This window comes from Drosophila serrata, unplaced genomic scaffold (genome assembly GCF_035046125.1).
Source record: "Drosophila serrata isolate PLE 108 unplaced genomic scaffold, ASM3504612v1 contig_240, whole genome shotgun sequence".
Lineage (NCBI taxonomy): Eukaryota > Metazoa > Arthropoda > Insecta > Diptera > Drosophilidae > Drosophila > Drosophila serrata.
Window position 1 is genome coordinate 10104317 of NW_028257138.1, and position 26948 is coordinate 10131264.

The 26948-nt window shown below is 40.5% G+C and overlaps 2 protein-coding genes across 2 annotated transcripts; both read right to left on the minus strand.

Moving 5' to 3' along the window:
- Window positions 1–6265: 6265 nt before the first annotated feature.
- LOC147644054 (uncharacterized) lies at window positions 6266–7828 on the minus strand. The gene has a single exon (XM_086831342.1). The coding sequence runs from the start codon at window positions 7826–7828 to the stop codon at window positions 7214–7216; it is 615 nt and encodes a 204-aa protein (XP_086687468.1). The 3' UTR covers window positions 6266–7213.
- LOC110183899 (SRY-box transcription factor soxNeuro) lies at window positions 6266–17344 on the minus strand. Its single transcript, XM_086831340.1, has one exon. The coding sequence runs from the start codon at window positions 9587–9589 to the stop codon at window positions 7832–7834; it is 1758 nt and encodes a 585-aa protein (XP_086687466.1). The 5' UTR covers window positions 9590–17344; the 3' UTR covers window positions 6266–7831.
- Window positions 17345–26948: the final 9604 nt, after the last annotated feature.

A 26948-nucleotide genomic window follows, 5' to 3' on the forward strand; every position in this document is an offset into this window, starting at 1 on the left:
CCAGGTGAGTGATGCGGAACAAATAATCAATCAATCAGCTTGCACACACGCACGTGTATGCAAAAAACTGCAACGCCCTATCTAGACGGCACAGACGGCGGCATTCATTGGTTGGACACACAGTCCAAGCGGTCCATCAATCCGGCAGTCCGTCATTCAGTCAGTCAGTCAGTCAGTCTGTCATTCAGTCAGTCACTCAGTCAATCCGGGGCCTGTCGTCTCTGCCGTATCCAAATGACGTCCCTTTTGGTTTTTCCTTTGCCGGACATGGCGAAATGTTCAAAATAAGTATGAGACGGTGTGCGAATGTAAATGTGCAGCTCCATTCCCTACTTTTTGCCTTCTGTAATGCAACATAAGCTACAACCATTGCACAGTGTCCAAAAAACTATTTGGAATAGAAAAATGTATCTATTTAAAAGTAGTTTTTGTTTTCTAGAGAAAGGTAGGTTTGGTCTTTAGACCCTAATTTCAAAATACCATAACCCAGAATTCGGCATTCGGTTTTATTTTAGTTTTTAATAAGTGAAAAAATCTTTCGACATTTTTTTTTTTCAACCAGGCATTACTAGATCGATTTGGCTGTTGAAGCTGATCAATAATATATACGCTTTATGGGGTCGCAAATGATTCCTTCACTTTTTTTGAAGCTTCTGAATGAAATTAGAATAGCCTGCAAAGGGTGTTAAACCTAAATGTCTCGGATGTTATATTATGGTTATCCTTAATTCTTTAATCAACTATCTCTATGTTATATGTTTTCATTTAAAATACCTTAAAAATAGCTCCTAAGACAAGGTGCATGGGTCAGCCTGATTGCAGGACTGCATTTATCAGAAGCTTTTGCACCCGGACCTGTGTCTGGCTCCAGTCCGATTCCTAGGTTTGGACTATGGTCGGTCAGGTCGAAGTCACCATTTCGGGCACCCCCATTTCTGGACAACATTTTCCCCCATTTTCCTATCCAACGGACACATACTGGCCAGGCCGTGTGTGTGTGTGTGCGTTTGAACTTTTCCAATTTGCAAGCGAAAAATTGAAAATGCGACGACTACGATGATGTCGACGACGAATGTGTGATGAGCGGAGATGGATGCGGAATGGAGCAGTCGAGGTGCCCAGGGTGTATATGTGGCTATATCAAGTAAATAAATCCATACCGTATGCGCAATATATATATAGATACATATAAATAGTATAAAAACAATCTGTAGCTGCTTTGTGGCTCAACAAACTGCCGGACATTCGAAATGAAAGCCACTGAAAATGTTGTTAAGCGTTTGTGTCTGGGCGCGGTTGATTAAAAATATATACACTCGTGTACACAACCACATATATTTATATAAAATACATACAACTCGTAGGTGGTGTGTGTGTAAAAAAAATTGGTTAGCAAAATCGATTTGAGTGGCGAAAAAAAAATTGTAATTAAAATTGAATTTCATTTGGGTGTGTTTTCACCATGAACCAAGGGCCCCTGCCCTGCTCCGGACCTGACCAGTAGTTGTATGTGAAGGTGGAACACTGTGAAAAAAAAGACAGCAAAAAGAAATTGAAGATTTTCGCAGACTTGGGAGTTGTCATGGCTACAACACCGGGGAGCAATTTATTTAATTAGATGCATAAAAACTCATTAAGATAAGAGCTTCTGGTGCTGCTGCTGCTGCTGGTTGCCGACTTCAAGTGCGCGAATCAACAAATGCGCCAGGACTCGTTGCTCGGGACTTGGCGGGTCCCAGCATCCTCAGCATCCTCGGCATCCTGGGCAAAGTGAGCGATTGTTGTGCTCACTTGCCAGTCTGCCAACTGAAAAGTAGTGGCTGCTGCTGCTGCAGGTGCAGTCAGGGATTTGCACCGGAGATTGCTGGATGAGTTGGAGTCCCTTCGTCACTCCATCCATCCCCACCAACTACTGAGTAATTAACTTGAGCAACGGCACTGATGACGACAATAAAACGCCAACTTAATTAAGTGACACAAGTGCATCGCGCCCGAGGTTGTTGTGCCTTCTGCCTTGATAACCATAAATATACCACCTTTTTTTTGCTGAAAGAGTTCAAGCTTTAATTAGGCCTGAGTTTATATAAGAATTTTGGTTAAGATGACTCTAGAAAAACATTCTTTAAAACGTAATACAATATTAAGATCACAGATTAAGAGAGATTAGATGAAAACCACTGAGATTTGTAACTTTCATGTTCAAGACAACCCCTCATCATGTACATATATCTCCTATATCACTAACCTAGCCCGCATATATAATATAGTATATAGTATCGTTACACACATCGTCGTAATACACACACTCACCAAAAACTGAGCAATCAGATGGACAGCCGGAGTATCAATGACAAATCAGGGCGTGACTAATCGCCTAATTGCAAAACAAACCGCGGCCGTAACAGAAACGGCCTTGCCCAGACCTCCCTCTCAAAAATTTTCCAATGGAGGGGGAGTGAAGGCTCAGACCCTTGGGCGATAAAAATGCAAAATTATAATTAGACAGCGATTAGCCAATGGCCCCATGGGACGACACTCAGATTGCGCATTTATGCAGGCTCAAGACCATGATTGAATTACACTAGTGAAAAATGCGGGCGAGGAGGGTTCTCAGTACTGAGTTTTCCCTTCTCAGTACCAAGAACCCTGCTTGGAAGGAAGTATTATATGCAGATAAACATGAAACTTAGTCGTTGCCACACAAATCCCGAGGCCCGAGAGAGGTCTGTGACTGTGGGCTTTGGTTGCAACTATTGGTTTTATTGGTGATTATGATAATATGCACTACGATCTATGGGGACTTATTGTTCCTCTGGCTTAAAGTCCTGTGTTTATTTAGCCCTTTATTGCCCAAAAACTGAGGAGAGTAAAGAGGAGGAGGAGGATGTGTCCCTGCATCCGTTTCTGTGCGGATTTGCGAGGCGTGGATTTTAGAGGTTCATTATCCGACACACCTAGGCGACGACCTGCTGTTCCCCGTGGGTTTTCCCATTTTCCGGTGCAGGTGGACAGCGCGGCTTAGGGTTTGTCGCCAGGCAGTCTCTGACCATTTGCATGTGTGTGTTCCTGGCTTACAAACAGGTAAGTTACCTGGCTGAGTTACATGTCGTAAATCATCGGTCCTATCGATCAAAAATCACAGGCCTATAAATTCTTACGGCTGCCACACATCCATCAAGTGCTTTGGACCTTGCTAGCTGCTGGACCAGGCCCCACAGCTAATTGGATTTTTGTCAACTAATCCGATTTGTTTATGTACTCGCAACTCGGAAATGTAACATATATTTATATACCCCGTTCCGTTCCTCCCTTCAAAAAATAAAATAACACACAAAAAAGCAGGCCCGTCTCCGAATTGGTTACAGTTTTAGGCTTATGAATCAACTCGGCTCCGTTGCATGTCTCACTCGGTTAACCTACATTCCACAAATGTGTCACTCTGGGCCGAAAAACACAAGCCACTTAAAATTTACTAGCCCTGACTGCCTGGCTTGCCAGTTACTTCCCAGACTGACGTCGAAGTAATGACATTTGTTTGCCAACTTTTCGCCATTGTTCAAGTTTAATTAGTTGTTCAACTCTATCTCTATCTATCCATCTCCCAGCATCCCCAGTATCCATCTCCCTCTTACTGGTGAGCTTTTGTTGCCATTATTATTGAAGGGTTGTTTGCTCCAGAGAAAGAGAGAGAGTAAATCGGGAATCTGGATGGGATTACTTGTATCTGATTAGGAAAGTCAGCAGAGGAAAAGTATTGATGAAATCTGTGAAAATATTTAAAGATGGAGGAGGAGTTTATGATTAAAATACAACTGGGGTTTTTACATATTATTAAATCATACAGAATTGCATAGAAGAAATTTACATCGTTTCATCAATTTCAAACCACGACCTTTCCTAAGGTTATATGCCCAAAATGAGGTATATAAATCAATTAATCAGTAATTAAATAACCTCTCCTTAAATATAATATTGTATAATTATAAAATTAACAAGTGTAATAGAAGACCTTAAACTTATTTCATAAAATCTCTTATCTAATCAATAAACAAACCCCGAATTGATTTAAAACTTGACTAAACACCTATAATTTCTTGGTCAATCAACATGCTTCTTCATAAATATAAACAGAAACTTAAGCCCAGAAATAAAACGGAACTATTATAGTTAATTAATGAACTAAATCAAAAAGAGCCAAAACAAAGCCAACGAAAAACTCTCACGATCTTCGATTGCTGACTCAGGTGCTGCATTAAAAATATATATATATATATATATATATAAAACAAGCACCTGTCCCCACTAGACGAGCGACAAACAAACACAGAGATCGATGCCAGAAACCACCAAATAAACACAAACAAAACAAAATCTTGTTAAACGTGTGATTAGCTCTTAATTTTAATGGCAATCCGAAGCTCGATAAAAATGCTGTCATCGGGGGATTTCGTTTAATTTTCTCACTGATTGCAACAAATGACAGCGCCACAAAAAAATTAGTTAAAAAACTGAAACAGAATGAAGCACAGAACAATTTTTGTTTCAGCTAATTAAAAGTAAGCAAACACAGCTGGAATGGATGGATGGATATATACATTCATAAATAAATCCAAATCAAATATCAAACTCAGCGGACTGAAACGATCTGACAATTTGCATGTGAAACAAAGTCACAGTTGAGGTAGATTTGTATCTGCTGCTGCAGCTTAGGTCAAATGACACCCATATAGCATTAATAAATTTCTTGTTTTGCATTTGCTTCACACACGACGTAAAAAAAAACTACAAAAAAATAAATGTTTAAAAAATTATGCATGTATCTCGAACAATCTCGCATTTCAACACAAATAAACAGGCCTCAAATCAAAGATAAGCAGCTCACCAACCAGAAAACAAAATATATCTATATGTGGATATTATGAAAATTGCCACAAATGCAAATGGAGTCGAGTTTGAGTTTTTTTTTTATGTATGCGAACTATTTTGAGCATGCCAAATAAAATCAACAGTTTATACTATAAACTAAAAATACCCAAAGAAAAAAGATTAAACATTTTTAATCAATCCGGACTAAGGGTTAACCCTTGCTTCCTCCAATGAGAAAAATAATATAAATGTAAAGTTTTATAATTAAAAATGGTTGGCGCTAATTGATTGCAAAGTCACAATAATGGAAGTGAAATGGAAGCAAAGGTGAGCCAACTCCCAGGGGGTGGGAAAAATTGGAAATATTTTAATTGAAATTCCGCGGCAGCTTTCATTTTAAGCCGAAGCATTTACTGAAATTATAATAATCAGCAGCGGCGGCTTTCGAATGACACAAAAAACAATAAACAATAATAAATAAAAAATGTAGTAAACAGTGTATAATGTTTGCACATAATAAATAAAATGCTTTGTATCCAAAAAATAAAAAAAAGTTGTCGTTCGACCAAATTGTTTGTTTTTGGTGCCAGTCCGCTCTGAATTTGCAATTTTTCATTAATAATACATATCATAATTTTTTTATGAGCTTTATGAAATGTTGGCCTAGCGCGTGGGCCAGATGTGATGGCTTGGCCGGCATAAATTAGCCATATTAAGTGGATATTATGCCGTTTTGTAGGCCCATTCACCGAGGGTCGAGTGATTGGACAATCTGGGTCTGCCTCTGGTGAGTGGCTCTATATATAATATATATATATATATCTGTTCATATTATCAAATTCCAAATAATTGGCTTTAACCTTGATGTAGGACCGATGCATGATCTGTGGAATTAGCTTGGAGCGGTGGTGTCAGGTACAAAGCTCCCGTTTCCGGTCACGAAAATTGCATTTAATCATTGACAAAATGCATTTTAGATAAATATTGAAATATTTCTGATTACCCAAAAATAATTGTACCTGTGGCTCAATCTAAACATTCAGTTGGAATTCGTATATATATATATTTTTTATGACAATCTCATTTCATGTTTTGTTCTAATTTGTCAAGGTTTGTTTAATGACTGACGACGGCAACAAGTTTCACTAACATGTTGTTTATTTATGCTGCCAATGCGTGAATTTCATTTGAGTTTTACTACTTTAATCGCCTTTGTCTTGGGAATTACGCATCCCACTAAACAATGAGAGGGGAGGGCCATAAAAATCGAAACTGGATTATAAAACATTTAACACTTTAAGCCTTGCATATCGATTTTGAATGCAAAACTCACGGATCCTCCCAGTTCTATCTGACTTTTGCCGACGGCAAAGTTTTTGAATTAAAGAAAATTGAAATGTTTTTTTGTAAAGATTTTTCTTTTATTTGTTTTTTTGTGGATTTTTGTTTTTATTTTATCTCCAGGTGCTTGGCAATGTTTTTTGTTGTTTGGATTTGTTTGTTTTGCTTGCCTTGCTCCATGTTTCACATTCACGTTTTGCACGTTTCTTGGTTTTGTTTTTGTTTTTTTACTAAATTTGCTTTAGGTTTGCTAACATTTTTGTTGTTGTGTTTTATGCTTTTAGATTTTTGCCTTCATTTCGATTTAAGTTTTAATAATAATAATTTTCATTTTCGCTTTATTACACTTAATTATGTTTGTCTTGTCTGGTAATTGTAAGCATAATTAATAATTAAATTGTTTATATAATAGATAATAATTAGAGTTACTTAATGCATAAGAGAATTTATAAAATAGAATGTTTTTGACATTATTTCTTTGTGTTTTTTTGTTTTATTTCCTCCGTTTTCTGTGAAATATTTTCATTTTCGCTTTTTCCTATATCAATTTTTGTTTTTCCTATTAATCTTTTTGGGTGTTTCTCTGTATCGACGATTTCCGTTGCCCTCCTGCGAACGCACATTTAATGTTTAATGGGAATGTATTTTTTATTTTGTACAGCAAGTGGATGGGGGAAATGAATTGATCTTTGAAATTAAACCATTTGTTGTCTCGGTAAGTTGCAACAATTTATTTGTATCACACAATTGTTGTAGCTAGCAGGCAGGAAAATCGAATCAACACAGAACTGAACAGAATGGAATGCAGTGAGTGGTCGGTTGTCTTCCTATTGCGGTACAACAGTGCGTATGCTTTATGTTAAATTACTAATCGTTAAACTCTAGGCATTACTTATACGTCTGTGTGTTTGAATTGATACTTAATAACTAAAGCTAAAATTGTATCTGTGTGTGTTTTGTTGTGTGTGTGCGTATCCTAGGGCTTTTAGTTAATATTTTCAATAATTTACAACGTGGATATATCCAACAGGCCGGCACTGGCGACCACAGCCGCCTCGTGGCCAGGATGATAGTGATGGTACAGCTGATGATGCTGATGCTGCTGCTGCTGCGGGAGATGCTGCTGCTGATGCTGGTGCTGGTAGTGCTGCTGCTGCTGCTGCTGTTGCTGATAGTGGAGATGCTGCTCCTCGAGATGCTGCTGCTGCATGTCCAGCATGCTGGCCGAGGCCGCGAACGAGGAGCCAGCTGCAGCGGCAGCGGCAACAGCGGCTGCAGCTGCAACAGCGGATGAGGCAGCCGCCGCCGAGACGGACGAGGATGAGGATGAGGATGAGGCAGCGGCGGCGGCGGCGGCGGCGTTTGCAGAGGCGGATGGGGTCAGCTGGTAGGCGGCTGCCAAGGCGGGTGAATGCGCGGCGTTGTGGCCACTGGAATGCGCCGAGGAGCGGCCTCCCGACGAACCCGATGCCGTCGGACTGGGCCGTCCGTTCAGCAACTGTTGCTGCTGCTGTTGCTGTTGCTGCTGTTGTTGCTGTTGCTGCTGTGACGCCGTCGGCATGTACGGCGGCAACGGCGGCGAAACGCTCACAGTGGAGGCTGCTCCATAGGCGCTGGCCATTTCTCACATATGGGCCAGCGGTGCCATCGTCCGCAGTGACTGCTGGTGCTGCAGGTGATGTTGCTGCTGCTGCTGTTGCTGCTGCATCGCTTGGTGTTGCTGCGGGAGGTGTTGCTGCTGCATCGCTTGGTGTTGCTGCGGGAGATGTTGCTGCTGCTGCTGCTGTTGCTGCATCGCCTGATGCTGCTGCTGCAAATCAGGCGAATCCGTCTGATAGTGCAGCAGGTGGCGCTGCTCGTCCGGCAGATGGTACATGTTCATCAGGTGATTCAGCTCACCGCCGCCGGCTGCTGCCGCCGCTGCTGCTGCTGCCGCTGCTGCAGCCGCAGAGCTGTATTCCCGCTTCATGATGTGATTGTTATTGTTATTATTGTTGTTATTGAGCGCTATGGCACTGGGACTGGGCGACACGGGCTCCGACTTGATGCTCGAATCGCTGGGGCTGTGACTCTGGCAGGAAACCTGGCCACCGCCGCCTCCACTGGATCCGTAGGGAGCCGGACTACCCGGCTGCTGTTGCAGGCTACTCGTTCCGTACGGTGACGGTGATCCCGGCTGCTGTAGACTGCTGCCATACGGCGATGTCTGTCCGCCGGACACCGTGCCGTACATCGCATACCCGTTGTTGTACATGTGTCCCATGTCGTAACGCTGGGCGGCGGCATAGTGCTGGCCCATGTAGGAGGTCTGATAGGCGGCCGCTCCGGCCGGGTCCGCGTGCATCATGTAACCGTTGGGCATGTATCCATTGGGCGCATTCATCTGGTACATATCCTGGCGTGCCTGCTGTGCCGCCGCCGCTGCTGCTGCCGCCGCTGCCGCTGCACTGCCTCCGCTCCCGTTCAGTGATTGATTCTGACCCTGGCCCTGGACTCGAGTGGGCGTAACGGGTTCTCCGGGCGCTCCACCGCCACCCACTCCAACTCCCGCCTGACCGGGCATTAGGCCACCCATCGGATACTTCTCCTTGGTCTTGGTCAGCGTTTTGGTCTTGCGACGCGGCCGGTACTTGTAATCCGGATGCTCCTTCATGTGCACTGCCCTCAGTCGCTTGGCCTCATCGATGAAGGGTCGCTTCTCCGCCTCGGACAGATCCTTCCACTGGGCACCCAGTCGCTTGGAGATCTCTGAGTTGTGCATCTTGGGATTATCCGAGGCCATCTTCCTTCGCTGACCCCGGGACCACACCATGAAGGCGTTCATTGGTCGCTTCACTCGATCCGCATGCTGTTGGTTCTTGTTGGCCGTGGCGCTGTTGTTGTTGTTATTGGAGGCTCCACCGGTCATGCTGCTCAAGGCGGATCCAGCGCCCAAATGTTGCTGCTGCTGCTGCTGGGAGTGTTGCTGGGAATGCTGCTGCTGTTGCTGCTGCTGCTGGTGGCTAACGGGCGAGGTCATGTGGTGGCTACCAATGCTGCTCTGCGTGGGACTCAGCTCACTGGAGCTGTGCAACGGCGAGCTCTGCTGTTGGCTCACCTGGCTGCCACCGTTACCGTTCAGGGTATTGGCCATCGAGGATTGCAGCGAGCTGAGCGGATTGGGACTCTGGCTGGCCGCAATGTGGGCGCTCATGTGATGGTGATGGTGGTGATTGTGATGGCTCAGCTGCGAATGGGTCAGGTGTGACTGGCCGAGATTCATCAGCGGCGCCAGAGCCGAGTACGGCGAGGCGGCATGTCCATGGAGCGCCGCACTGGTATGATGCGGCGGCATGGTGGCGTGCAGCAGGCTGCCCTTCATGTCCGATTCCATGGTCAGCATGTTAGATGGCGAGTAAAAGGTGGATTTCCTCCTCGATGATTAAGATTTTATTACTCTGGGATTTTGGTTTATTTTTGCAGGAGTAGCTGCTACTTTGCTGGCTCGCTAAGGCGCTTCGCTTGGTTTTTGTTTTTTTAATTAGTTTTTGAACATTTTGTGGGAAACCATGTTGCACTTGGTATGTTTTTTGTTATTGATTTTAATCGTGGCAATAGTTGATATCAAAATTTTGTTTGGCTCTCTTTGGATTTTAGCTTTTGGATTTTTATTATTTTATTTTTTTTTTTTGTTAAGCTCCACAGTCACAATTTCTCTATTTGCACGGCGAGCAAACACTGGGAAAACACTTGAGAATTGTTGTTTAAAAACCCGACGCGAATATGGTCGTTGTCTTGCTTGTGTGTATTTATTATATTTTATTTTTTCTTTCTATATATATATATTTTATTTTTTTTTTGGGCAAATCAACGCATTTGCGGGAACAGCGAAAAAATACCTCCACACTAGGCGGAATTGAGCACCTTTCTGTTTCTCCGGACGACGGCGAAACCTGTTCGAGGTGCGTTCTACGTTGCCTTTTCCGTGCCTTTTCTCTCTCTTATTTCCCTTCCCCTGCCCTTCTGGCCTGCTGCTGATGATGATGACGAGGCACGAACCGCGCACGCCGAACGAGCCGAGACGAAACGAAGCGAAACCGAGTGTACGAATAGTTGCTTGCTGTTGTGCGTTGCGTGCGCGTGTGCTGACAACGGGGCGAATGAGAGTCGAATGAAACACTGACTGTCGCTGGCGGTTCGAGCAACCTCCGTTCCGTGGTTCCAGCATGCACACACACACACACACACACACTCACGCGCACTCCCTGGCACACACAGACAGGGTGGCTGCGAAAAACGGGTCTCTGACAGCGAGCCTGCTAAGGTTGTGTGCGTCGGCATGTTGAAACCAGTTTTCCCTCAGCTAGCCTTGGCCAGAGCGAGACAACCCTAGTGCTTGGTGCTCTGCTAATAAATCAAATAAACGCACAGGCCTGTGTCGGTGTGACTTGGTTGTGTTTGTGAGCGCTGGCTGGGTCGGATTTTGCGCAGCCCCATGCACCAATGAGCGGTTCGTGTGAGCAGTTCCGCCTAACTGTACTATCTCGCTTCCGCCCCGTATCGATCCGTGTTGCGCCTGACGTTGCCATAAAAATGTCGTCGGCGCGGTATATGTGGTTTATGGTAAGCGTTGTTGCCACTCTTCTATATCGCGGCAAACGAAACTCTGGAGGAATTTTTCGCCATAAACCGTATAAATTTCGAGCTTTAAACATGGCCGACCCCAGTGGGCCAGAGGAGGGGGCAATGGGGAGGGAAGTAGAGGTCGGGCTGGAGGGGGGCGTGGCAGGGCGGTAGATCCGTGTTTGCGGCGTTTTCGCCGTTAGAGCGCGTCTCACGCGCATAGTTTTTGCCTATTTTTTTTCTCCTCCTTTCGGTACTTGCATATTTATTAAAAAAAATTACTACTTACAGTTAAGGTCAAGAGAGAAATTCTTCAAAGGGAAAGAAATATATTCAATAACTAATTTCAGATATTATTATGGAAGATAGCATTTTAAATTCTTGATATTAGTCACTGAATATTAAGTATTATTTGTAATATTTATAGGAATATATTATATTTTAAAATTCACTCACAACAAGAAACATTTAAAATAAAATTAAAAGGTTTAAATTTTTTGATAAATCAATAACTAATAATAAATTTTAAGACGATTGCAGGGTATTCTTATTTCAGTCAGAAGCATGAAAAGCAGTCAAGAAGTCGTTTCTATATTACAGAGAAAAAATTTATAATAAATAAAAGCAATTGTAATTTTTAAATGAAACAAAAAAATTAAATATATAATAAGAAAGAGATTTTGTTGTATCTCCAAAGCAATTTAACTTGACTTACACATGAAATTTCACGTCATTGTTTGAAGGAACTATACCTTTATTTATATTTATTTACAATATTAGATACCCTCCTTATTATCATCAACAGCTATATTAATTCCACCTCGACTGTAGAGAACTCTATATATTTATATACATATATATATATATATATATATATATATATTTATCTGTAGTTTTACATCTCCCCCCAACCCCCGCTGCGTCTTGTGCTCGAGGTTCTTATTAACCTAATGGGTTTGCCAAGGTAGCTGCCGAATAATTGTGTAGGCAGCGAGCCGGCAGCAGATGGAAAAAATTTATTAAGCAAGTGCACTGCAGCTGACGCTGACGCTGACGCCAGCTTCTGGCAAAATGTATCTTTGCGGAATGTATCTTTCGCTCGGTGCGAAACTTTGATGCGGCTTGGCATCCGCTCGCTCACGTATCCCACGGATCCACACACCACACGAGCTTGCTGGCTGGCTGACTGGCCTCCCTGGCATTGTCTCAGTAGCTCCCAGCTCCCAGCTCCCAGCTCCTAGCTGCCACTCCGCTCCCTCCATTCCGCTTTTCAGGAGCCCCATTTAATTTACCTTCGCCTCGATTAATGCAGTTTTTACCCAGCGTACTAGTAGTAGTTCTTTTGCCCGTGAGTAACTCCTGGAATGGATGCTTTTGTTCCGACTTTCAGCGACGTAAAGTGATTGGATTCCGGTTCTCAGCTGGCTAACACCCATGGCACACACTCATGTTGGAGTAATGCAAGTGGGTTTTGTCGATTAATTACGGCTTAAATATAGGGTTTGATATGGTGTGGTTAATGGTCTTTATCGAAGAAGTCTAGATTTATTTGTTAACTTGAAAAATTCCTTTTAGTTATGGTAAATAATTAGTAATAAAATATTATGAGCCATGCTAGAATATAGAAGATAGAAATTTATTAATCTTTTATAAGTGTAAGGCAATCAATAAGGATAAAATCTAGTTACGAACATTCAAATTTCATAAACTATATAAGAAAATATTCCTTTCTTTCCAGAAACTTGAAAATCAGCTTACAAATTTCAGGAATTACTTTATTTTATTTCATTTCCTGATAATTACCTTGCATTTGTAAACATTTTCTCTTCAAGAATCAACGTTTTACTTCCTGCAAGTCATCTCTGAAGCACTTGAGCCGCGCTACTAACCCATTAAAAATGTATAAAAACAAACAAAAGTCGGTATGTGGGCTCGTTCGGGGGGCCTGGTTAATGAATTTATGGCCAATTGCAAATCATTTGACAATGGAGCTCAGCAGAAAACAAGAACAGCAAATAAATAAATGAATGGAAACCGGACAAAACAATGCAAAAACCTGCCCCAGTAACTGACCTACAACAAAAGCAAGAGCAACAAAAAAACAAAACGCAAATCTTGGCCGCTAAAAGTTGGCCAAAGAAAAAGGAAAAACTCAAAAGTCAATGTTGAGATGTTGATTCCACACAGTTGGCCCTGGCCCATTGTGTAATATACAGGAAAGAGGGGAAAACACACACACATAATTCTTGTTTCATTATCAATGTACTTGCTATGTATTATTATGTTGCTGCTGCTTGTGGCATTGATTCCTTTGATGGTGGCAAGACTGTTGCTCTTCAGAAAGCCTTTGCCTTTCATTTTGAAAATGGGAAAATAAAAAAAATCCAACGAAAAACTGAAAACCAACAGCAACAGTTGAAGAGGGAACCAGACCAAGCCCAGACTTAAGACCAGACTCGAACTCGGATTCGGATTCGGATTCGGACTCTGGGTCGGATTTGGATTCGGATGCGGATACCGATTCCAATTCCGATTCGGGTTCAGAACGAGAGACGAGTAGACACACTCAGACGGCTTTGTTGCCGTTTTGCTATTTTGTGCTCCACGTTTGACGTTTGAGCGTGCTGGGCGCGCGTGAATGAAAAGGAAGCTCACTCGCAAACAAAGTCAAGGTCATTGTAAAGAGTTTTAATTGTTCGCACACACAAAAATAAAAAAAAACACAAGAGAAAAGAAAATAAAACCGAAAAAAACATAATAATAAAAATAAAAATGCTCACACACTCATACAGAGGAATAAAGCAGAAAAAACCCACACACACACACACACACAAACAATGGGCGGGAGGGCATTACACAAACAAACATTCGTACATAATAAAAGAAATAAAAACGCAACCGAGGAGCGGACAATGGCGAAAATGGCAACAAGAAGGGGCACCACCAGGCACCAGTAGTAGCAACAACAACAACAACCACAAAGGCCAGAATTGGCAAGCAAACAAGTTGAAAGTGAATAAAAATTGGAAATAAAAGGATATTGCGGATAGAGTTCCATGACTTTTGACGATTTTTTAATAAATAATGAGTGGCCAAAATAAAGGTAAATATCTTTGTGTATTAACTTAAAAGAAACTCTGAAATATTTTAAGATTTAAGAAAATCAAATGAAAAATTTATTTAAATCAAATTAAGAACCCTACACACATTATTAAAGTTTTACATACATTTCTAAATAATTTCTTAACAAGTTTACACAAAAATCAACTCATTTTATAAAAAAAATTTATTAAATTTGATTTTGATATTTAAATAAACTTTGTTTTATATTTCTCGAGTGAAAAAGAATTCACATATTATTAAATAATAATTTTTGGCTTTTGGTTTACCCTCATAAAATGAAAATAACCATAAAGCTGTATAAAATTATTAGTAAACTAACTTATTTAAAGAATTTAATCTTTAAATCTCATTTTATACATAAATATCTGTATTCTATAATAATCTATAATATATCATTTCAATTTTATCCCCGCCAAACTATAGTATCAATACCTTGACCCCACAATCGATCCCAATCGAAACTTCTTTTGGCAAAAATATCAATACATTTTTCCAGCATTATTGCCCATATTGCATCCGTTTTTGTTGGTTAAAACTTTAAGCCACTCCCGGTTTTTTTGTGTTTTCTTTTTCCCTTGATAGCCATATATTGCTGTGTAACTTTCGCTGTTTCTGTCTAAAACTCGGATCTGTAACGCTCCCTAAACGCTTTGCTCTTTGCAACAACTTTTGCCCGGCAACTGTTTTACTGTTTTTACGAGTTCGTTTATCCGTTTAGCAGGCGCCCCCGAAAAAACAACAGTAAAAAATAAATTCAACAACAAAAAAACAAGTAGAAGGAACCCCAAACCGACAGAGAGAGAAAAAAAAACAACAAGAAAAATCTGCAAACACTCGTTGGGAGAACAAAAACAAGTGCAGAAAAAAAAATTACGTATACGACCCGTAGTCTCGACACTTGCAGACGAAACCCCACCCACACAGACACACACATGCTATAAGGGCAAGTGCGAAAGAGAGGGCCACACAGACACCAACACTGGCAGAGAGAATAAGCAACAGACACATCCACAGACGCTATTCAGACTTATTCATTTTACACATTCATTTCCTCATTCAATTCGCAATTGTATACGAAATTTCAATTGTTTGTTGAATGTATTATATGCGTTGTGGCTGTGGAATGGCACCGTTATTGCCGTTGTTGTAGCTGTTGTTGTTGTTGTTGTTGATTCTCCACTTGCCACGATGACGACGACGATGATGACGTTGTTGAAAATTGCATTCGCAGGCGAAGTTCAGAACGAGCGTGTGTATGTGTGTAGGAGCAACAGGTTGCTCTAGCTTTTGAAATTTTGCCACAGGAGACAAAGAACAAATGAATCCGGATAGGACCCCGAGTGTTCAGATGTGTGTGTGTGTGTGTGTAGTCTGATTGCATGACGATGATAAGCGCGAAGTTCTGGCCATTGAAATGGTGAACGTGTTGATGAGCACAGCATTCACTCACCCATTCATTCATTCATTCATTCATTCATTCAGTCAGTCAGTGAGTTTGCCAGCGAAAGTGAAAGTGGGTCTCTCGGTTTTGTTAGGATGTTTAGGAAGGGCCCCTAGGATCTCTCCTGTCTGTCCTCGCCAGGAACAATAAAATGGCATTAGTTTTTGGGCTCTGAACTTGATGCTGGGGAACAATAAAGGTGGCAGCCAGAGCAGGATGGAAGTTCCATCATCGATTTTATGCGGTCAAACCAAGAGAGAGAGAGAGACAGTCAGACAGAGATAGATAGTGAAAGAGAGCGAGAGAGATGGTTAGAAGGAACTGCCCCACATTCTATTCATGGCAACCGAGGCGACCCCCCAAAAGAGTTGAAAAGTGAAAGATGCAAATAATAGCTCTCTGTGCTCAGTGCTGCTGCCATCCCTTTCGGCGCAGACGGGGCGTGTTTGTCAGCCAAGGCGAACAAAGAGCCAAAGATATAATATCTTATTGTTATTCTGTATTATTTTTGTGTCATTGAACTTATTTTGCCACAAAAAAAAAAATAAAGGAGGCTAGACGGAGGGACGGCCGCCAACGCAATCATAATCAATAAGGGAAAATGCAATTGTTTCAGGTTCAGTCCCCGATTATATTTCACTTTTATTTTTACATTTTTTGTACTTTCTCGAACAGATAAACAAAAGCCTCCAACTGTTCGGCAGACTCAAGGTAGACGGATCGCCAGACCGCAGAATGTTTTTCCAGAGCGGAGATTTTACGATTAGCGAATTGATTTTTTATTTGTTTTTCCCATTCTTTAGAGTTTTATTTTAAAGCTGGAAATTGTATAAATGGCGAGGGAGACTTATTCTGTAATCTATGAGAAGAGATATATATATAAAGGATTCCTAAATGGAATAAATTATTTCATTGTAAGACGGTTTAAAGAGTGAATGAATGGTAATCTTAAATTTCTAGAAATAATATAATCAAGATTGAGATTAAATATATAGTCTTCAAACTATTTAATATATAAGTCGGAAATCCTTGCATAGTTTTCGGTGTCATATTGCATTTGTTTGCTGAATTACTTAATTTGCATTTAAAATCTTATTGCTTACTTTTGACAGTGGTATTTATTTAAATTATAAACATAAATGCCGAGATTATGATCCAGACGTAGTTTAGATATAGCATCAAAGAGTATTGTATATCTCTCATAATCTGTTTTAATTATTAATAAAGGTTAATTCCTTTTGAAGTTTACCATATTAATAAAAAATTAATTATGACACGACTTATGACTTTTAGTACAGAAAAGCATTATCTTTGAATGAAATTATAATACCCTTGGAAGGGTATACAAATATATAACGCTCTTATAAATTTTTAAAGTCAAATATATTATTTCTATATTCTCATATTAATATTTCAAGTACTCAACATGCATTTTAAGGCAGCAAAAATCTTGCGCCTTCATATCTTACTGGAAATTGCTCATTTAATGAAACTAATAAAAACTTTGTTCGTTTGATTTTGAACGCGGGGAGAAATAAGTAGAAAATCGTAAATGCAAGAATGAGCTTATAGAGATGGCATATGAAAATGCCCGCTGACTGTCGCCATATTTCCATTTAGTTGACTCTTGGGGCGGATACGGCCAATTGAGTGGGGCGATGACGACGATGGATGTCGACTGCAGAAGTTCTTTGTTCATGTCGCTGGGGCGTAATTTATCGCATCATTATCAACGTGATGCGATGTGGGGCCCAGAGGCTTGTTAAAGGTTGTTGTCTCGCTGTCTCCTATTGGCGATGCCGCGCAAATTGCAGCCACTTAATTCAATTTAAATAAATTTAAAATGCGTTGAACTAGTTGGGAGACTGGTCATTCCATCTCTCTTATTCTCTCAGGGTGTTTGTGTCGTTTAAACTTGAGTGCGACAAATTGGGATAAGTAGAGGAAATAAATATGTGAGTTTAAGTGTTCAGAAGGAGAAATGATTTAAGTGTATCAAGAGTGTGTGAATCATGTTTAAATGTATATCTAAAAATATAATAACAAAATGGAAAACCTTGCTAAACAAAATCTAGAAAACTTACACCTAAACAAAGCTTATAAAACAGGCTTTAAAATTGTAATTAAATTCTTTACGGACTAGCGCTGAAAAGTAGGCAACGATTTTGGGCTAATAATCAACTACGCAGTTCTTCCTCACTTATATTTGATATTTATACTTCTTTTTATATATATTTATTTCTCCATATTTACTTAATTTCTTAACTCAAAAACCTAAAACATTCAGCAACCAAATGACAAACTCACTAAGCGCAACACATTGAAACTTGTCGGCGGAAAATCGACAGAGTTGGACTCCCTTCCAAGTGTTCTTCAGTCACCGAGCTCCGTTGCCTTGTCGAAAGCGTCAAACTTTTGGCCAGAAACTGGAAGGGCAAACACACCCAACAAGGAAGGGATCATCTAGCGCTTCGCTTCGGGGCGTGAATAAATGAAGTTTGCAAATTGCACCACGCCTGACCACCGCCAAGGCATTCCGTGCTGCAGCCCGGCAATTGCTTGTTGCAGTGCAGTCAGCATTACGAATGCAAAACTTTGTCCTCATTACTCGGAGATGCTGGGAGAACATCGAGTCGAAGTTGAGAGATTGGAAGCTTGGAAAAGGAAGCAGGGACTCTGCCCCTGGGTTAAGGCGTTGCTCTCGGTCCAAGTTATGGCGTCTGTCACAGCGGGGCCAGAAAAACTTGTCGTCATCGCATTGTCCGGCCCAAGTTCTCGGCAGCTGTAGGGCCTCTGAAGGACAAACCAGAATGAGGAGGGACTAGGATGTGGATGTAGGAAAGAGGAACAAGGACCAAGGACCAAGGAGCGAGAACCGAAGAGATGACGACAACATCTGCAGTTCCAGTGCCGGCCAAAGTCCAGCAGCAGCTGTCATCCCGTCTAACAAGTGTCACAGCAAGTTTTCGCTGTTTCTGGACCCGAACTGGACATGGAGACATTCCATCCTATATATACATATATAAATATATATATATATGGATATTCGTGTATATATAAAGCATTCCTGGCGAGTCCTCGGACACTCTGTGTGGACTCTTTGTGAAAGATTAAAATCTGCAAACAGTTGTCATCCCAGTTTGAGTTTCGCAAATATACCAAACGGCCCCGGGTCTTTCGTGCTGATTAAATGATTTAAGGTCAGTTGGATTTTGTTTGGTTTTCAACTTACTTCCACTCAGTAATTCATGAGTAATTAGTAAGCAGAAAGTTTTGTAATTGACTTAAGCTTGATCTAATTGTGTGTGAACTGAGGCAGGCATTTGCTTTAAAAATAAATGCGAGTGCAAGTGAAGTTAAAGTAGAAACCAAAAACGATACACTTATAAAGTTTGTATTCCTTAGAATACTTTGTACTAATTATCACATGCAACCATAGTTTCCTATGAGAACATTTTTTCAGTAGCTCTTACGGCGGTTCGATGCCGCCCTATATAAGACCAGATAATTGGACCACCTGCATTGTTGTTATCGATCCGATCGAATCTACTTATCCCCAATGTAGACATAAAATTACGTAGGGTCTAAACGGCGTTTAGAGTAACATTAAACTAAATACCCATAGAAACCCATGACCGCATGAAATTAAAGACAACAAACAGTCTGTCCGCTGGGAAACTGAAATCCCCTGTAATTTGCCAAGCCAGTTACTCATCGAACGGTATCGGAACGCAAAACGAGATCAATCATCAGACGAAGAGGCCGAAAAAAATCGCTCCTCAACTTTAGCAGAATTTAAAGTACACTGTAAGAAATCTCCCCTCTGATCGGCAGACAGCTGGCAATCTGGCTGGCACGCAAATTCTGCGTGCTATTCCAAGTAAAACTCGAAACCCTCGATGGGGTATATCGGATGGTAGGGGTAGCTCAGAACCAGTAGCGATTCGAGACTAAGTCCCTGTAATTTGAGTCGATTTTTCCGGCATGCTGTTCTCTGAACTCATCGAGATGCCCTGCCATGGGCTGCCCTGCTTCGTGGTTCCATTTTAATTGCAGTCGCCGGGACTGGGCAAAAAAAAAAAGAAGAAGGAAAATCAAAAAAGGTCGGCTCTTGCTCCGCTCTGCAATTAGATCCAAAAACGTAAGACGAAGCCGCAGCCAAGGATCGCAAATGAGATCGCAAGATGCGTACTAAGCGATATGCCAGGACTTCTCCTCCTCGAGATCTCCCTGTAATTATGGAACTCGTGAGAAGTAGTGAGTGACCTGCCCTGTGTACCCAGAATCCCCCCTGATCTGATCCCGATCCGACCCTCGCCCAGGCAAATTAGAATGATTTGAATGACAATGACAATGCAATAAGGAATCAGTTGGCGGAAGTTTGGTTTTAAATATTTTGTAAATTTTGTGGGCGTCCACCGGGGTGCTCTGGTGCTCTTGCCAAGATGCTTAATGCCATAATCAAATTAAATCCCTTAAAAATGGCGAGACTCACAGCAAACACACACTCTGTGTGTTGTGCGCACTCGAGCATGCCAAAGTTTTTTTTTCTTCGAGGAGCTTGTCTTGGACACTCCCCTCACATCGCACATGGGTTTGGTTTTGGGTTTGGGTTTGGGTTTGGTTAGAGGTCTAGGTATGGGCTTAATGGTGGAGGAGAGGAGAAGATGCTGCCCCACAGCTCATTCCAGTTGGCCGATGATGAGTTTTTAATGGCTGGCGCTGTGAATTATGGTTTTCGTATATACATATGCCCCTTCGAAACTGGTTATGGTCACATGATTTGCGACGCCAAATCACTGAGCAAACTAAAGCTAATCGTATAGAGCGTGATTTCCAAACAGACTTTAAAGAGAAGTCAATTTTTAATTAAATTATTAACTATTCCTATTTAAGATAACAGTTTTCTGGATTTAATGGACATATTTCAGTCATTTTAAGCCTCTAATTTAGTACTTTCCTTAAATCAAACCATAGACACTGCTTTAAACGAGGCATATTTGTATCAGTCTTTTAAAGAGAACCACTCTATAAATAGTTGATAATTATTCTAGTCATATTTTATCAAACTTCACAGCCTATCCATGCTTTCATCGGCGAGGAAAACAAAGTCCACACACTTTCATATCTCAATAATAGAGCCAAGAGACTTTGCCACAAGGGAATTGTCTAAGTGTGGCATGCTCCACAGATCTCAGAGATCTTCTGCCCTTCATATGCTAATTCATATTGATAAAATATAGAAGTGAGCCGAAAAGCTGATTCGCTTTATTCATTAAACATTGAGGGGCCTGAAACTCTGTAATTTACAACGCATACAGTTAAGATCGAATAGCCATATATTATACACTTTATTTGGACTGGAAACTTATGTACCCCCAAAGAGATGTTTGTAGATACATAACCAGAGACTGTAGATTCGCATAACTTATAGTGGGGTCGTGATTAAAAATGCAAAAAGTAAAAGGTTGAACGAAGAACATGGGGTGTTAATAAATATCCAATGATATGGGAGAGCCTGTCACTTTAATTGTTTTCGAGATAGAAAAATTCAAATCCTCACTCTCTGTATAAATTTATATAAATATCAATGAAGTATGAATTCATTTGGCTGCCACATGGCGACACGTATTAATAATTTCGATTATGTCTTTATTCAGTTTAAGAATTCCTCTAAAACACTTTGAGCAGTCCAAGACAAGACAAAACCAAACGCATCAGAAAGAACTTTTAATGATCACAATAAATAACTTCCTAAAAAAAATTCAAATATTTTGCTAATATCTCAAGAAATTAATTCATAATTAGGCAACTTCACGCCACCAGCACGCACCAAGTTCCAAAAATCCAAAATCTTGGATACGAGGCCTCACAACTTCCATTGGCGAACAAAAGTGGACAGTGATTGGGGCATAAATTATGAGCCCCTTCGTATCTGGACAGTTGCTGGATCTTCGAGTTCGAGGTTGTGGCTGGAACTGGACTGGCTGAGTGTGAGATTTGTCAAATATAAATTAGACATGGGGTCAGAGGCACAGTGGATACGATTGCTATATAAAGCGAAAAGGCATTTGAAAGGTATCTTTTATTAATAGAATTTTATTTTTAAATGTAGAAGATCAGTAAGTATCTTTCAGCAGCAAGTTGCCATAAACAGAAAGTATGTAACTATGATCAGTAATTAAGTATGATTAGTAAGTTTCTATAACCAGTAAGTAACTACGATTAGTAAGAATCTATGACCAGTAAGTATGTGTGTATGATCAGTGACTAACTTTGAACACTAATAAACAATGACTTGCAACTTTTGTAACACAACACATGTCTGGTACTTGGCCGGGAGGAGTCACTTCGTTCCGGGGATGTTAGAACCAGTTGGGAATCATATGCACAGATGTACGAGATTTGTTTTGGATCTAATTTAACCTATTTGAATGAAACTATGGAGTTATTCTTCTATATAATTTTACTAATCTATAAGTTGGAGCATGGCGAATCGGTGGACTATATATAAACATATATATAGCTGACATAGGAACAATCAGACGATTTATAGAACTATGATCAGTAATTACCTATGACCAGTAATTACCTATAATCAGTAACTTTCTATGAACATAAAGTAACTCTGAATACTAAGTAACTATGAGCAGTAAGTATCTATGACCAGTAAGTAAGTTAATCAGTAAGTATCAATGATCAGTAATTAACTTTATGCAGCAAGTTAATAAGAGCAGTAAGTAACTCTGAACAGTAAGTATCTATGACCAGTAACTATGATCTGTAAGTATGTATGTATGTATGATCAGTTACTAACTTTGAACACTAATAAACAATGACTTGCAACTTTTGTAACACAACACATGTCTGGTACTTGGCCGGGAGGAGTCACTTCGTTCCGGGGATGTTAGAACCAGTTGGGAATCATAGGCACAGATGTACGAGATTTGTTTTGGATCTAATTTAACCTATTTGAATGAAACTATGGAGTTATTCTTCTATATAATTTTACTAATCTATAAGTTGGAGCATGGCGAATCGGTGGACTATATATATACATATATATAGCTGACATAGGAACAATCAGACGATTTATAGAACTATGATCAGTAATTACCTATGACCAGTAATTACCTATGATCAGTAAGTTTCTATGAACATTAAGAAACTCTGAATACTAAGTAACTATGAGCAGTAAGTATCTATGACCAGTAAGTAAGTTAATCAGTAAGTATCAATGATCAGTAATTAACTCTGAACAGTGAGTAACTCTGAACGGTAAGTATCTGAGACAAGTAATAAATTCTGAAAAGTAAGTATCTATGACCAGTAAGTATGTATGTATGTATGATCAGTTACTAACTTTGAACACTAATAAACAATGACTTGCAACTGTTGTAACACAACACATTTCTGATACTCGGCCGGCAGAAGTCACTTCGTTCCGGGGATGTTAGAACAAGTTGGGAATCATTTGCACAGATGTGCGACATTTGTTTTGGATCTTATTTAAGCTTTTTGAATAAAACTTTGGACTTATTCCTCTATATAATTTTGCTAGTATATAAGTCGGAGCATGGCGAATCGGTGGACTATATACATCTATACATATATATTGCTGCCATGGGAAAATTTTGAGACAACAAATTATAACTTTTCCAGTTTTTAACAGATTTTCATCGAATTTGATATATAGCCATTATATTATGTGTAAAATTGTATGATCGAATTTTAATCTGCAAGTGTGTATAAACTTCGGCGTGCCAAAGTTAGCTTTCTTTCTTGTTGTTATTAGTAATAATCACCAAACTTTTCTGAAGACCACTGTGGCTGTACGTGGCTGAGATGACTATGACTCCACACACGCACATGGAGGAACAAAGAAGCTGCTGACCGCATACCATGTGGCACTCGTTCCGCCAGAGTCCGGAGGAGAAGTATGAGCAGTTCAAGACTGAGGAGGAGATGGAGTGGATGCTGCGGTTCCTTCTGCAATCCGCAGAAGTAACAAGTAATAAGCCAGTCGCTGTCGTCGCCATTGAAATGCTGTTACAAGTAACTGAAAACGCGAACAATGAGAGCTCGCCCAGCCAGCCGTTCGTTTGGTCGGTCGGTGAACAATGCCCCCGGGATCTGAACCCGGGAATCCCAGCTTCCCCCAGCTCCACCTCAGAGATGTTATTAATATGGCTGACAATTTGTCGTTGTCCACGTTCACGTCGGTCAATGAAATGGAATGCCTCTAAAATAAAAAGCAAGAGCAGCTGAAATTGTCGCACTCGCCATTTGCCATTTGCCATTTTATTCAATTAACTTGCAAGACAAATCAAATATATATATACGTATATATATATTGATATATTTAGGAACGTCTGCATCTTGTAGGAGCCATTTTCAATTTGCTGTTTTCAGCAGTTTCGGGTAACCGCCTGAAAGGAAATGCATCATCAGCATTTGCATTCAAAGCAAGCCCCCCAAAGTCTTGAAACTTGAAATTACTTGAGCTCGTTAAAGTGGGAATGGCATCGGAGATGGTGATGAAGATGCTGGAGCATCCCAGCTTAGAACGAGGGCGTAAATTACCAAAAAAGAAAAAGAAAGAAAGGCAAAAGCCAAAATGAAATGGCCACTGGCAATTGACACCACCAATAATCCTGGTTCGAACAAAGCCCCTAGAGTTCGACAGGCAGATGGAATTTTCGCTGAGCTCCGCACTTGTTTTGTTTGCCACTCGGTGCCCGGTGCTCGATTTTCGGTGCTCTAACTTTGTGTGTTACAATTTTCTATTTGGAATATACTATTTTCCTCACATTTTCGCAGCGCAGCTATTTGTGCTTTGCATTCGGTCGTTTCTAATAGCCATAGAGCCCCGAAAATGTACCAATTTTCTGCTTGATTAAAGCCCAGTTGCTCAGCTAATTACAGGGAGGGGCCAGCGATAGAGCGAGCTATTCGCTATGCAGTCAATTTTGGTTCGAACGGGATTGGTTTACTTAGCCATGATTCAATGGCTGTAAGGGGAAAATAAAAATACAACAAAATATGGTTAAGCTGGAAAATCAATAGGGATTTCATTTGCTAAACGAATAAAATAACATTTTTCAGGGTAAATAACTTCTGAAATGCATTGGAAAAATCAAACTTCAGGTCTCAGCTTTAATAGCATTAATTTATTAGACAAAGTCACCGTTATTCAAACTTAATTATATGAAATTCTCAATTCCTATTCTATGTTCTACTCTATATTGTTTCGCTTTGTTTTCGTAATGCCATATTTTGCCCTTACATTTCCATTAACGTAACAAACACCTGGGCTGTGCCTTCGATTACTCCAATCTACTTTGCGCACTTTCCAAGCAATTTCATCCTTGGCAGCAGGATAATGCACAGGACTCGGTAGCTAGGGGGATGCCAGAAATGAATAATAAAAAAAAGGAAAGAAAAAAAGGGAAAATGAGAAAGGCAGAACAAAATCAATCAAAAATCTCAGACGGTTTGCTTGTTTGATTCAAAGTAATTTGAAAGCAATCTACGACAAAACAACAAACAAACAAACTCCAAAGATACAGAGGGCCAACTTGGTGCCACGGCTGTTTCCTGGCTGCTCCTGGAAATCCCCAGGAAAAAATAAAACAGGCAAAAAGCACTTTGGACCCCAAACCCACACGGGCTTAACCCATGGCATCGTCATCAAGTGGGCCACCTCATCATAAGTAAGCCAAGCACTTTGCTCAGCAAATGTGCAAATAGGCATCGCTGTGGCACCGCTGACTCTCAAACTGTGCCCCGCCAAGTGCAACGAACGTTGCAGGTTGCAGGTTTTACTCTTAGCCATAGCTGGGCAAGGGCACATAGGCATAACTAGACACATTCATCCCCATGGCTGCCACTCGCACTCGCATTCTATTTTTGCACATGAGTTGTTTTACTTAAGTTCTAGCATTGCACTCTCAAGGCACATGCACCTTATCCCACCATCTCCTTCTGCCTCTGTCTCTGTCACTGCCTTGGCATCTCCATTTTCCGCTTTCCACTCCCCCTTCTTGGCCGCCGCCAGTCTGGCTAAAATGTTACCAAACGTGGCTCGAATGTCAACGGCAGTCGTTGCTGCTGCACTGTTGTTATGCAGTGCTCAAGTAATCAGTGCTACTGTCGCTTTTTGTTTGTCCGTCGTCGGTGTCTGTTTCGGAGTCAGTGTTGCAGCAACAGTGGGCCGAAAGCAATGTAATTTATTTGTTCAGAGATTCTAAATATTCAAGAGGTTTTTTTTTAGATTTAATCAAGAACAAGATAGTAGGAAAATTGGACTATAAACATTGGAAACATTTTTGAAAGAAGAAAAATTAGACTATAAACATTGGTCAGATATTTTAAAGATTTAATTAAGAACAAGATAGTAAATTAACTGTATTGTAAATTAATTGTATTGTTTTTTAAACACTAAAATAGCGTACTTTTCAGCTTATGTCTGAAAGAATCTTTAAATGTATTTCTTGTACTGTAAAGAGGATCATGATCTTAGATTTTCTTGATCTGAACTGCCTTAAGCGATCACTCTTTAAGCTGATTAAACTGTATCCCTGAATAAATATTCTAAAAAGATGTAAATATATAAAACTATATTGAGATTAAGGCTTATCAAGACCTTTGCTATGTCAGCTAATCTTGTTTTAAGTTAAGTAAAACTACGGCTGTTTCCTTCAATAATATTAGAGAGGAAAATCTTTAAGTTATGAATCTTTTTTATAGAGCAATTGTAATATTAAAAAATAGATTTATCTCTCCACCTTTTGCACTTAAGCTTCTCAAATAGATACTCTTTTAAATAACTTAATTTTCCTCACATTTTCATTAAACCTTAACCCACTGTGTTCACCATTTGCCGGCTAGTCTGACTTGGTCCAGGGCCGGGGGTCTGGGTTCTGGCTTTTTTTGGTCTGGGACTTGGCAATGAGTTCCTCGCCTTGGACGCTGCCATCTTTCTACCCAACCGCCCCCACCAGCAACTCCCCTTTCCTAAATCTGATTTCTTCTTCTACTTATGTTGCAAATATGGCGCCGCATGCACATATAATGTTTGTTTTTTTTTTCTCTTCTTTAATGTCTGTTTTTTTTTTGTGATTTATGGCGGTTGTAAGTGGAAACTCGGTGCACTTGCCTGGTAAATTAAGTGCTTATTTGGAGTTTAAGTTGCCGCAATTAGACATCTTCTCAAGGGGCCTGCTCTTGGCCAGATACCTGAGGAATGGATGGTTGGATGACTGTCTCTTGGTGGATGCTCGTCGGCCCATGGGTCTCATCAAGGACCTTAATCCCCAGCGGGAGGACTATATGACAATTGTCTGTTCATATTTGTCACCCTAATTTGGAGGATGGAGGGATGCCTCAAGTATAATTGAGAAACTTTGCAGACGATTGTCAAAGATGATGAGATCTTTGATTGTATTCTCTTCGTCAAATTGAAATGGAAGTTATTCGAGGGGAAAAGATTGAAGAGAATATCAGTCCCAAAAATATAATTCAATTGTGAACAAGCAACCTAAGCTTTGAGTTTTAAATAAATTTTCAAATATTA